Raw genomic sequence first — 14,584 nt, forward strand, 5'->3', positions numbered from 1 at the left:
TACTTTATTCGCTACTTTCAACCGGGTACGTACCTTTGCTGCAACAAGGTAGTGGTCCGAGTTTATGTTTGCACCTCGGAACGATCGTACATCTAACGCGCTCGATGGACGTCTTCCATCTATCACAACGTACTCAATTTCTTGTTCTTTGATCTGGAGACAGCCAGAAGTCCTTATGAATATCGAGATGATTAAATTTGGTACTGCTAACTACCATGTTTTTTGCAGCTGCAAAGTCTATCAGCCTCATTCCACTGTCAAATGTTTCACTATGCAGACTGAATTTCCCGACTGTTGGGCCAAACATATTCTCATTTCCAATTTTAGCATTAACATAGCCTAGAATAATTTTAATGTCATGGGCAGGGCAACGGTCATATGTTTTTTCTAAGCGCTCGTAGAATATATCTTTGGTCTGTTCGTCCTTGTCTTCGGTTGGAGCATGAGCGCAGATAAATCTAATGTTGAAAGTTTTTGCTGTTAACCGTATTGTAGCAAGTCTTTCATTCACTGGGGTGAAGCTGGAGACCAGATGTTTTAACCTCCGAACACATACAAATCCTCCACCAAAGTAATGTTTTGTATCATGGCCGCTATACTACAGTGCGTCACCTTAAGGTGTTGTTTTTGTTGTTGTTGTAGCAACGCTTATGTGTCCGTTCGTGTATTATTTCAGTTATCAGGTTCCTCTGTATCCAGATTCAAGAATTCTGCAACCTGGACTGGTTGCATCCATAAGGAATCAGGAGACAGGTTAGTGGGGTTAGCTGGGCAGCTAAACAAATGCAATGTATTGTGTGGTCCCAATCCACATGCTGGGCATGTGTTAAGTATCGTGTAGTCAATTCGGGCCCAATACGAATTGAGGCGGCTGCATAGTCCGGATCTTAACTGGGCTAAAACCACTCGTGTTTGCCGTAGCAGCTGGCGTTCTTCTGCTGCGATGGATGGGGGGTGGTCTCCAAGTACGGCATTCACACTGTATCTCTGTACTGCCTACGCAACCATGTCAGTATGAATGCTATGCAAGCCTGCCTGATAAGCTCGTTGGTCTAGAGGTTCACTTTTATACCTTTGGACCTCTCTCTAGATCATGAAGATCTCTCTTGACGTGCCTGGGTGGAGGAAGCCTGTCCACTAAATCGTGACAGGGATGCTCACTGCGATAACATCCAAGCAGGTACTGCATCGACAACATTTTATTGTGCTGACACACCAGTAAAATCTTCGTCTCCTCATGAAGATGGTCCTCTGGTGACATGAGGAGGCACCCTGTTGCAGTCCTCAGGGCAACATTCTGGCAGATTTGAATCTTACCACAGACCGGTCTATTACATTGTAGGTGGTCAAAAAGGTTTCTTTGTCAGCTCCCCAAGTGCTGCCGGCCAGCGACTTGAGCACCTTGTTGCTACTTCTGTTATTACCGCAAATAGCTGTGGCATGCGCGGACGACTTAAACATGCTATCGAACGTTACACCCAGTATTTTGGGGTAGTTAGTGGTCGGAATCAGTGCACCATCGACCAATATGTTGAGTGGGTGCCTCATTTCAGCCGTCCATGTGGTGAACAGTATGGCAGTGGATTTAGCTGCGGATATTTTCATATTCCTCAGATGGAACAACTGCACTAGGTCAGCTATGTAGACATTTAACCTATCACATATGCCATCGATGATAGGACCCGACGCCAAGATCGTGCAATCATCCGCATACATCACGATCTCTATACCGTCTGGAGGGTGTGGAATTTCAGAAAGGTAGAGGTTAAACAGTTCCGGAGATATCGCCCCTCCTTGGGGAACTCCCTGTTTCACACTACGGGGTTTGGACTTCTTGTTTCTGAATGCCACAAACGACTGGCGTCCGCACATATAGTTGATTATCCAACGTTTCAAACATGGCTGGAGATTAGTCTTCTCTATATCCTCGAACAGCTTGGCATGGTTGACGGTATCGTAAGGTCAAGAGCCACCATGACTGTTCGGTCGCACGGCCTTTTCTGGTTGAGTCCTCTACTTATATGGGTGGATATGACATCTAATGCTGTTGTAGTACTGTGCATTTTCCGAAATCCATGTTTATGTTGGGCAACTGGAAAACACCTTCTCATCGTGGGGAGGAGTAGTGCCTCTGGGATCTTTGCTACTGGCGACAGGAGCGAAATCGGCCTGTACGATTCACCTCTGCTGGCATCCTTGACAGGCTTCAGTAACGGGTGGCTAACAATAGGTTGAGGACACTTGTTAAATACTCAACTACAGGTTCATCCAGTTGCTTAAGCATTACCATCGATATTCGGTGTGGGCCCAACGCTTTGGCGTAGCACACTTCTCTTCGCCCTATCACTCTCGGGTGCTCTATAAACTGCCGGTTAAAATAACACGCGCATCTCTTTGGGTCAGTTACTGTCACGCCGTTGAAAGTAACTGCTGTTCTGTCATCCTTCTTTTCAGGATTCGAGAGTAATTTAACCGTTGCCCACAATTTACTTAATCCTGCACCAATGTTGCATTGCTTCAGGTGGTCTAGCCACTTTTTCCGCTTATGTTCGCCTAGTAACCTGTTGACTTCAAGAGTAAGCTCTCTAACTCTTGGGTCTTCAGGGTTCGTACGACGAAGCTCATTAATTTGGTCTTATTTCGGGTATTCGACCAGCAGGTATGTATCGAGCGGCTGCTGCAGTGATGATGTCCCGGAAAGTTTTCTCAGCTACCCGAGGATCTTAGGGAGTGTGCAATTCTCTGAAGCGGTGATTGGTAAATTCTTTGAACCCTTGCCAATAAGCTTTCCCATGGTTCAGGAAAGTACGGCGTTCAGAGGTTATGAAATCGGGTGGTCTGTTTACGGAGATGATGATAGGGAGGTGGTCTGAGTTAAGGGAAATGACGGATTGCCAGGATACGTCATTTATCAGACCTGGTGACACAATGGTGATATCTGGCGAGCTGTGGCAGTCTCCTCTAATCCTCGTAGGAGCGTCTTCATTCACCGTGCAAAACGTGGAGCTATCAATTTGCTCAGCCAGCGCTGTACCCCTCTGGTCATTACCTAGGACGGAATGGCAAAGCTCGTAATGAGCATTGAAGTCCCCTAGCACCAGACGGTTATCGCCCTCTAAAAGCGAACTAATATCGGGCATATAACGCCGGGCACAGCTATTCATCGGCAATATGTACACATTAAGCAGCTCTACCTCGGCAGTACCACACTTTACTGCTACCCCCATACATTCCATGTATGGGTCACTAGAGACAAGCTCAAGCGATCAATCCCACGGCGGCCGGTTCTATGCACCGAATTGACTCAGAGGAATCTTCGACCAGGGGCCATCACCTCAACAATTATGTGTTTAGGTGTTGTTGTGACGCCTTCCTCAATACATCGTATTTCCTGTATGGCAGTAAATTCGGCCTTGTACTTTTCAAGTAAATCTGCCAAAGCGTAAACGGCACCTTCTCTATAGAGAGTGCGAACATTCCAGGTGCAGATTCGCTGATCATGGTCCTTAAAACGTTTCGGGGGTGGTCAACTTTAGATGGGTTTGTTTTTCTTTTGTTTTGTTTTTTCATAGTACGCTGTTTTTTTCTAGGGGATGGTTATTAACCCGACGCCCAAACCCATGTATTTAACGTTCTGGTAAGTGAACGCGCGACACATGTTAGCTCACTACCTTTAACGGGTGTTAAAGGCAGCTCCCCAGCTGACACCACGGGACTATGATTGTAGCACATCGACTATTTTGTAAGCTAGTGTAACCTTCATTTCTTTTGACATTTTCAAAACAATTCCACTATTGCCCATACTTCCACTCTACCATCTGCTACTTCTATTCCATCTTCTTTCTAATTGCAATGACGTCTTTGTTTACACTATTTACACGCATACATCAATGTTGTGGGCATTGTCAACATTGCTACCTTCCTCACCACTCAACTACCGAACAACAACAATAACAACAGCAACTGTGGGATTTTGTTCATGTCATTGAATCTTGCATCAATGATTGGCGTGCCTCACCTTGGCTGCTCATCGATACCGATGACATTGAAAATGAATGCAAACAATTTACTCGCGACTTACGCACTCTCGACAAAAGTATACGCGAATGGGCGCCATATCTTTATATTGTCGCTGTTCTAAGGGAGCTGGTGGCATCATTGCGTACTATCACCGAATTGCAAAATCCATCAATTACCGAACGTCATTGGCTGGAATTGATACAGGAGACACAGGTAAGTTATGAGAACGTGACAAACGTAATTTTGTTGTTTGATTTATATTTATAGAAATACACACTACGAAATAGTTAAATATTTTAGTACCAAGTTCAATATTTAACAAGTAAGCCAAGGCTATAGTCGGACGGGGCCGACCATGCAATACCCTACACCTTTACCCTTGGGAATTAGCTTTTCACATATCAAAATTTCTAACATAATAATTGTTTCGCTTTATTGCAATTTTCATCAGGGGGAAGATCAGTAGTTCTATTTTCATATGTAGTCTACTTTGCCGGTATATGCCCTCCAGGAAATAAAGTATAGACCAAAAATATTTTTTTTGTATTTTTCACACAAAAGAAATGGTCCATTTCACCCGCTAAATAATATCAGATCATCATCCAAAATTATAGGCATCTTCCCCTACCTAACTCCCAACCTCGTGCAAAATTTCGTGATTATTGGGCTATAATTGCGACCTCTAGTGAGTTTTTCATTACACAACAAACAAATAACAGTGTATATTAGGCTGTAACTCTGTTATCTTATCATGTACACAAACACAATTGACATCAATAGAAAGGTCAAGCGTTCCTCTTCCAAGTATAGCTTACTTGCCCGGAATGTCTCTTCCAAGAATGATGATATAAGCCGTATACTAAAATTTTTCACAATTTTCACACAAATGTTTTGGTCCATTTTACCCTCTAAATATTATCTGATCGCCATCTCCAATTGCAAGCTACTTCTTCGCCATATACTCTTACCTTACTTAAAATTTCGAGGCGATCTGACTATTATTGCGACCTACAGAGCATGTACAAAATCGGATAAAAATTATGTTTTTGGTCCATTACACCCGCTAAATATTTCACGATCATCACCAATTAAAATAGCGATCTATTCTGATGTGAAACCGACCTCCATACCAAATTTCGTGACGATCGGTCCATAATTGCGGCCTGGAGTTTGATTACAATTTATAATGGACAGACGGACACACGGACGGACGGACGGACGGACACACATCTCAAAATCGCTTTATCTCGCCGAGATATGAAGATTGGTATACCACATTGGGGGTCTCCGATGAATATTTCGCGGTGTTACATGAATTTTTCCCAAAACAAACTTATAATACCCTTTCCACATAGTGGTGTAGGGTATAATAATAATTGTTCCACAAACATCCCAGACAGGACAAGGGAGACTTCTCTCATATCAATGAGTGCACCCCGATTCATATTAGCTCAATGATATGGGACCTACTGTTTATCGCCCAGTCCGAACGGCGTGTCTTACGACACCACTTTATAGAGACGTTTTACGCGGCTGAAATACTCAGGAAATGTCGCCAACATTACTGAGGGGTGTTTGGCAACCGTTGAACATTTTGATGTTGCCTGGCCGGGGAATCGAACCCACGACCTTCTGCGTGCAAGGGGAGTGTGCATACCATTGCACTACGGTGTAACCCTATCATTCAATATTTAGTTGGTCATAAAAACCATTCCAATCCGGAATGCCTGCTCCGGATTCTTTTGGTCCGTACCAGGACGAATTTTGGATGTGTTCGATTTGTTACATCCTCATCCACCATCCGCAAACTTCGGTAAGTGCATCTCAGGGATTGCTCCGGACTCGTCCATGTGAGGATTATGTGCCTGCATGCTGCGAGAAAACAACCACCAATGTGTCATCGCCATCGGATTTCGAGAATCCCCCAACAACAATGGAACACTCATTATTTAAGACGGATCGTTGATGTTCCAATTTTCGAAAACAGGTTGAAGAAACAGTGGACTTTATGAGTCGGAAGAATATCATGGTCGCGGCAGTGCAGGAAACCAAGTTCACCAACAACTGCAGCTTACAACGTTGTGAAATTTATAAAATGACTTAAGAAGGGTCGCACCATAAGTGCAGTTGGTGGATTGGTTTACCTTTTGCACCAGTCTGTTCAAACTAGACCTATCTCGCTATACTCCAGATAATAGAGCTAATATTATACCATTTTGCGAAAGTCATAACCGACTGGTCTTATGGGACTTTAATGCGGTAAAGACCAGAGGGGTATAGCAACGGCTTAGCATGATCTATAAATGCGCTCCTACCGGAATTATGGAATTCTCCTGGTCTGACAAATTACGTCACTTATTATTCGTCAGATCTTTTCCAAAACCTCTGGAAACCTTACGTGGTCTAGTTTTAGAGAGCTCACCAATCATCGTTTCGTCTCGAGACATCATCATAACTGCAGCCGCTCGCTATATACCTGCTCTTCGAATACCCGAGGTGAAACCAAATTTACTAGCAGAGGTGGTGGACTAGCAAATTAACGTGATGAGATTCGTCGAGCCAACCCTAGTGACTTCAGAGTTAGGGAGCTGACACTGCAAGTAATAGGTTGGTCGATGAGTTGCAACATTAGAGCCTGAATTTGATTGTGGCCAACGTTTTAAAATCCGGAAGAGTAGAAAGAGAAGGATCCAAAGAATGATGTTGCAAATGACATTAGCAACGTTAAATAATTCAAAGCGTTGGGTTCTTACGGTATCTCCATGGGAATAATGTAATAGGTAGATAAGTCGGGAATTGAGTACCTTACGAAAATTCTCAACCTGCCTGGAAAATGGATAAAACCAGGGAAGGATGCCAGCATGGCTTCTGTAAAGAGGACAGCACTAAAATAACGCTGCACGCCATCTCCACACATATCCGTCGATGACTTAACCAGCATAAGCCGTGGGATAGGAATTCAGGAAGAAGAAGTTGAAGCCCTGTAAAGCGAAATATGGACTTCCTTCCCCAAGGCGTGGTGATATCTTCGGAGATACGTTTGCGGATGATTACACGATCTTAGCGTCGGATACTTTCCACATTTCATATTAACGGGCACCACATGGACTGCGGATATGAACGCAGAGTTAAATGATCTAGTCAATTGTACCAGAATTACCACCACTAAGGGTAACATTCGACAGCATGTTCACTCGGCCACGCATGCCAAAGCTATCTGCGACAAGGTAGGATGTAGGAAAAAGGTCCTTAGCCGGCAGCAGATGGGATACATATTAGGAGGCATCTCCGTAGTCTAGAAAAAGTTCCAACGATATAAGGGAAAACACCTAGAGAAGTTTCAATCAGAACAAACACCCGTAACATATTCCACTCAATTTACACAATTGCTTATAAAGGCCCACCTCGTTCCAACGACCAATCCGAGAAGGTAGTGTTGAATGTGCACCGTCCAGCCAGAATTAAAAGTAAAGGCAGCCATAAGAATAATAGGTCTCAGCAGCCGATGGTTTGGCGCCGATCTATTCAGGATCAGAGGCGACACGCTGATAAGTTAGCATCATCTGCAATAACCACGACTTGAATATAAGTAGAGATGAACAGTGGGTAAATACCCAATGCGTAAATACCCGGTAAATTGAATTGAATCGCCAATACAACATCCTACACCCTATTTCTGGGTTTAGGTTGTGAAATCGTTTCAAAATGGATAGTTTTACAATACTTTAAACAAGTGGGTAAATACTTGTTACCCGAACCACTTGACGAATGCTGACGAAATTTGGCTCAAATCGTACTTATATCAAGAGAACATCTGGTAGCCCCCATATAACCGTACCTCCCGATTTAAGGTATTTTTTACCTACTAGCCACATTTTACAATCATATTGGCCGAAACTTGGCACAATGAGTTCTCAATATGTAGAAAATATCCTTGCAAAAATTTGTCAATATAGGTCCACGACTTCTAAAAGCCCCCATATAAGGCTACCCCGATTTCGAGAATCTACCCAAACCTTCGGTAAAAACCCTTTAACTGTCGAACCACTTGACGTAGGCTGAAGAAATTTGTCTAAAATCTTACTTATATCAAGAGAACATCTGGTATTGGTCTCTGGGTCCATGTTTTGATATAGCCCCCATATAACCGTACCTCCCGATTTAAGGTATTTTTTACCTATTTGCAACATTTTACAATCATATTGGCTGAAATTTGGCACAGTGAGTTCTCAATATGTAGAAAATATCCTTGCAAAAATTTGTCAACATAGGTCCACGTTTTCTAATAGCCCCATATAAAGGTACCCCCATTTCGAGTATTTACCCAAATGTTGGGTAAAAACTCTCTAACTGCCGAATAACTTGACGTAGGCTGCCAAAATTTTACTAATTTTATTTTTTATATCTACGGCATTTCTAGTATTGAAAATGGAGTCTCTGGATCCATATTTTGATATAGCCCCCGTATAACCTTCTTGTAGAGAATTTTGACTGCTACAACATTTTCTTTAATCTCATTTCGATAGGACTTGTGGTTTCCAAGCAAAATCGTGAAAACCTTAAAAAGCCCTAAAAACGTGAACTGTGACCGCGATTTCTTTGAAAATCCCTCCGGCGATGTTTTTGTTGTTTTGGATGTGTTTCCCTCTCTCTTTTTATGGTCTCTAAACAAAAATAAATTCTTGTGACGACCCACTGAACCTACCCCAGCTTCAAAGTGTGAACACGTTGTCACATTGTGGCTCTCGAAACCCGTCAGCAGAGTTCTCGAACTTCATAAGAACGTCTTTGCCAATAGTTCCGGTCACCTCCAAATCGTCCAGAAAACTATTCACAAATATGTACGTATGGAATGTGTTTTTTTCCAGATTCATCGCTCCGAATTCATCGCTTTCCATTCCAGTGTCCAATTTCATTAAAATTTCTAAAGAAAACGAACAACGAAACAATTACTTAATTGACACATAAATACGTATGTACGTAACTCCCAACACTACAGACAAATATTTCCTTACTTTCGGCAAATTGAAAAAACTGTTGATGCAATGAAAAGAATCGCAAACATTGGTTTGTAGGATAACCACCTAAAGTAACGAAAAATGGCAATTGCATCAAACACATACATATGTATGTATGTATTGACACACTATTCACTCAGATGCTATGTTATTGTAAGTACTGGAGGAATAATTGATTGAGAACTCTGTCTACTATTCAACAAAAGGTATATGTCGAACTATCTAACAGAAATGATTCTACAGGAATTCAATACACAGAATTCCAAAAATAAACCATTAGGTATCATATACAGAAATAAAAAGTTAAAAGGCAACCTCAAAAGGAAATATTAAATACATAATTGAAAATATGTGATGTCGACCACACTGCTGACCAGTCATTATAGTTGGATCTTTGGGCCAGATATCAGGCAAAAATTATACTGTTGTAATCAGAATCACAAGGATTGCCTTCGATGCAAATTTCAGAACAATTCTTGAACAGCCATTAAACAACGATTTTGAACATTTGTGTGGTAGGTACCGGAAGGAGTTGTCTGATGTTGTCCATCTTAGAACTTGATTTAAATTTGAGAGAAATGTTATGATGTGCACGGGTTGAACCAATGCCAGTAATTCCTTACGATAGTTATCGTACCCACCGGTAATTTAAGATGGCCAACGTAGGATTTTTAAAAAGCGCATCAACTATAAAACTGATACCGAACACTATGCGCAAATATACAGAAGCACAATTGAAAAACATCAAAAATTTAGTTAAATTCTGACTCGAAAAAGAGCAAGAGGTGTAATGTGCTGCTAATAAAGAAGAACAACGTAATTATTCTAATGTGAAAACGTTTCTTTGCTGTTCAAAATAGTCAGGCTTAATCCCATAGTCGCCAAGATATTTTATTAAAACAACTTTAATTTATTAGTGGGAAAAAGTTGGCGATGTTTATCAAGGGGTAAAGGCAGGGACTATTGTTTCAGATCTCGCCATGGATATCCATCAGTTCTCTTGTTTTCTGTTTTTCAACAAGAAACTTTTTATACCCAAGTGTCAATTGCTCGCTCAAATAGATAAGCGTCCAAAGAAACACTCTGGTCGAGAATTTCTCGAGCAACTTCACTTGCAAACAAAACCAAACCTTTCCCACTTAAACTATGGTCTTCCCTGCCTTTACCCCTTGGTAAAAATCGACAACTTTTTCCCAATAATAAATTAAAGTTGTTTTAATAAAATATTAAAACAACGACTATGGGATTAAGCCCGACTATTTTGAAAAGCAAAATATAAGTCGCTATCCCAAATAAAAAACGCCAACCCTCCTAAAAAGTGTTTTTTTGCTAATTTATTTACATAAAATTTTTGTTATTGTTTTCTTTTCAAAAATCAAACGCTCTGATGATGATCGTAGATTACGATCGAAATGTAGGCAAAATAATCATCTTAAAACTTAAAAAAAATTGTTTTTATTTTACATGACCTCGAGCCGAAAGAACTTATAAAACGATGAAAAACTTCTTTTCACCAAAAAACATTATATCACAAAATTTCCAATAGAATGTCTCACAAATCTCAAAAGGACCAGGGACAAAACATTCAAAGATCATAGTGGTAGACCACTAACAAACAATGACAAACAAAAACAAGTGAGCAAAGGCTATAGTCGGGACGGGGCCGACCATGTGATACCCTACACCACTACCCCTGTGCATAAGCTTTTCACTGGTAAACATTTCTTTTAGGGAATATAATCCGACTACCACCAAAAATAATATGCCCCTTTCTCTCTCAGAACCTCATAAGCAACCAAAATTTCGTGACCATCCGATCAAAATTACGACCTGTAGCTTAATTCAAAAATGGAAGAATTGGATGAATTACCGAATATTGTGGTATCTCCCTTGTTTGACCACCTTTGCCAACCTGCTTTACACCAATGTAAAGGTAACATTTTCTTCTTCCATTGACAGGCTCTGCCGTTGGAAAATCCCTACTAGAAGCCGATATATTCACAAAGAATAAAACTTTGAATTTGTCTCCAAATGATTCCGACCCCTAAATATTATCCGACTATCACCAAAATCAATAGGCTTCTTCCTCTGTGGGGCCCCTATCTACCGCCTAAAATTTCGTCACTATCCGATCAAAATTCCAACTAATAGCGTGATTACAAAAAAATGGAAAAGTTGGGTATATTACTGAATTTTGCAATATCTCGGTTTGCTCACTTACGCCAACATACTTTGCATCAATATAAACGAGATCTTTTCTTCTTCCATTGACGGGTATTCCTTTTGGAATACCCCAACCAGAAGCGGGGATATTCGCATAAGAAAAAAACGTTGACTTTTCTCCACATAAGCTTTTCGCTTATTCCGACTCCTGAATATTATCCGACCATCACCAAACTAAATAGGCTTCTTCCTCTGTGGGACCCGCATCAACTCCCAAAAAATTCGTAACAATCCGATCAAAATTGCGACCTGTAGCGTGATTACAAACAAATCGGAAAATGGGATGCAATACCGACTATTCCGATATCTCTGTTGTTTGAGCAGCTACGACAACCTACTTTACATCGTTGTAAAGGTGATATTTTCTACTTTCCTTGCCAGGTTTTACTTTTGATATACCTCTTAAAGAAACAGAGATATTGGCTTTGAAATAAAACGTAGACCTTTTCTCCAAATAAGTTTTTGCCCATTCCGACCCCTGAACATTATCCGACCATTATTAAAATCAGTAGGCTTCTTCCTCTGTGGGACCCCCATTAACCCCCAAAATTTCGTGACGATCCGATAAAAATTGCGACCTGTAGCGTGATTACAAAAAAATCAGAAAATGGGATGCATTATCGACTATTGCCATATATCTGATATTTGACCACCTACGACAACCTACTTTACATCGTTGTAAAGGTGATATTTTCTACTTTCCTCGCCAGGTTTTGCTTTTGATATACCTTTTAAAGAAACAGAGATATTGGCTTTGAAATAAAACGTTGACCTTTCTCCAAATAAGTGTTTGCCCATTCCGACCCCTGAATATTATCCGACCATCATCAAAATCAATAGGCTTCTTTCTCTTTAGGACCCCCATTAACGATCCGATCAAAATTGCGACCTGTAGCTTGATTACAAAAAAATCAGAAAATGGGATGTATTATCGACTATTGCCATATCTCTGATATTTAACCACCTACGCCGACCTAGTTTGCATCATTGTAAAGACGGGGTCTTCTACTTTCATAGTCAGGCTTTGCTTTTGGAATGTTTTCAACCAAAGGTGTGATATTCGTCAAAATAATTAAAATCGCAAAAATGAAAATTGGTGTTTTATTTGCTACTATTGTGATATCTTCGTTATTTGATCACCTACGAACACCTACTTTACATCATTAGAAAGGTGATATTTTCTACTTTTATTGTCAGGTTTTGCTTTTGGTATAGCCCATATAGAAGGTGAGATTTTCGCTTTGGAAAAAAACGTTGTCTTTTTACCCACCTAAGATTTTTGCCCTTTCCGACCCCTAAATCACCAAAATCAATTGGCTTCTTCCCCTCCGGGACCTTCATCAACATCCAAAATTTCGTGACGATCCGATCAAAATTGCGACCTGTAGCGTGATTACAAGGTTTAGATGGACAGACGGACGGACGGACACACTCGACTCAGCTCGTCGAGACATTCGATGCGTTACAAACTTTTTGGCCAAAACCAACTTATAATACCTCCCCACATAGTAGTGTAGGGTATAAATAGAGAGATTATTTAAGTTAAGTTTCTCTCAGCTTGAACGAGGTAACAGAAGAACTAAGAGTAACAAATAAGCAGGAGAAGATGGTTTACCGTCGCAAGATTTATAGGCTTCACATTAGATGGGAAGGAAAAGGATTAATGGTAAAGTTTATTATCATATAAAATATACTAGGATCCATAATGCAGAAACGACTTCAAAGACATAGAGAAAGCATTTTACGAGTTAAGCAGACGAAAGACGAAAGAAAGGAAGTCCTTTTGTTTCCATGGTTGATTGGTTGGTTTACGTGGTAGATACATATCTTCATAGCATCTATTAGTATGGTTAATATGCCGTTATGAAAACCACATCACTCGGGTAGCAATCATAACCCGTTAAAATACGTTGGCGATTATCTCCAGCCTGATGAATTGAGAAACCTCAAAAGGTAGCAAAAACCTAGTTCGGTTGTCTCGGGGTGATCGCGAAGGGTGCAGGGAAGTGACTGATGAGATATTCGACTGTTTTCTCCTCTTTTTTCGTCTCTGTAGCTGCGGCAATGGTCGTAATGTGATAGATTAAGATGGTTACCAATAGCCCAGTGACCGGTTAACACCGCAATAAGTCTTGCCAGGTTCCGTCGATTTTGGCTAATGATGTACTTTGAATGCATTTGATGCTTTTTCAGTCATGTTCCGTCTGATCTCTGATTGTTATACATAGTATGTACCTGAAGATAAAGAGGATCTTCAACTATTCCCATTGTTGCTGTGACTCAGACCTTCGGGAGTTATTTAAAGGAGGATACTGCCCTGGCTAGTCCTTTAGGACCTGTGATCCAAATAAGAACTACTTTCGTCAAAAGATATAACTTGAAAGTGACAGTGTTTGATGTTATTGCAAGGATCCCCGCTTGACTGTCGATAAACAAATCCTATTGAATTGTATGTGTGATACTGTAAAAATCACTGCAGTCATCATGTAGCTTTGTGGATGTAGCTGTGTTTGTTTCTTACGAGAAGACATCCGAGCCGTTTCCATCTTCATCTTAGAGCCATCCGTGTATGTCGTAACCCTTCCCTAGAACCTTCCTTTATGACCAGTATCTCCGCATGGAAAAAATGCAGCCCTCAGTTAATTTTATGGATATAGCTATGTTTGCATCTTCCGAGAAGACAACCCAGCCGACTCCTCAATTCATCTTAGAACCGTCTGTGTATATCTTGAAGCCGTAACCCGTCAATGGTGATCCATTTTTCCATTCCTTCCTACTTGGACATTTGACTTCAAAAGGTTGTTTCTCTCGATAGTGTGAATATGTATCATTATTAGACATCGGAATCCTATGCAAATGCATATATTGTTAGGATGATCGTAGAGGTATTTTGAGAGTTGTGGCCTCAATATCCCTCCGAAATGGCTGAAATTTGGTATTAAGTCTTCCTTGGGGGTATAAAACTTTCCAATTGAAATTTGTCGGTATAGGTGAACGACTTCGTATAGCCCCCATAGAACGGTACCTCCCGATTTTCGGTATTTTGAAGGTTGTGGCCTCAATATCCCGCCAAAATGGCTGAAATTTGGTATTAAGTCTTCCTTGGAGGTAAACAACTTTCCACCTAAAATTTGTCGGTATAGGTCCACGTCTTCATATAGCCCCCGTAGTACGGTACCACCCGATTTCCGGTATTTTGAAGGTTGTGGCCTCAATATCCTGCCAAAATGGCTGAAATTTGATATTAAGTCTTCCTTGGGGGTAAACAACTTTCCACCTAAAATTTGTCTGTTTAGGTTCACGTCTTCATATAGCCCCCATAG

At 40.9% G+C, this 14,584-nt stretch overlaps 1 protein-coding gene across 1 annotated transcript in view; it reads left to right on the plus strand.

Moving 5' to 3' along the window:
- Positions 1-14,584, plus strand: part of LOC141389570 (dynein beta chain, ciliary-like) — a 230,674-nt gene that overhangs the window by 164,799 nt on the left and 51,291 nt on the right. The window contains exon 16 of the mRNA XM_073961276.1: positions 3,961-4,233. Coding sequence (XP_073817377.1) covers positions 3,961-4,233 — 273 coding nt within the window. The remainder of the gene's footprint in view (positions 1-3,960; positions 4,234-14,584) is intronic.

This window comes from Musca autumnalis, unplaced genomic scaffold (genome assembly GCF_047663935.1).
Source record: "Musca autumnalis isolate F117 unplaced genomic scaffold, ASM4766393v1 scaffold_1, whole genome shotgun sequence".
Lineage (NCBI taxonomy): Eukaryota > Metazoa > Arthropoda > Insecta > Diptera > Muscidae > Musca > Musca autumnalis.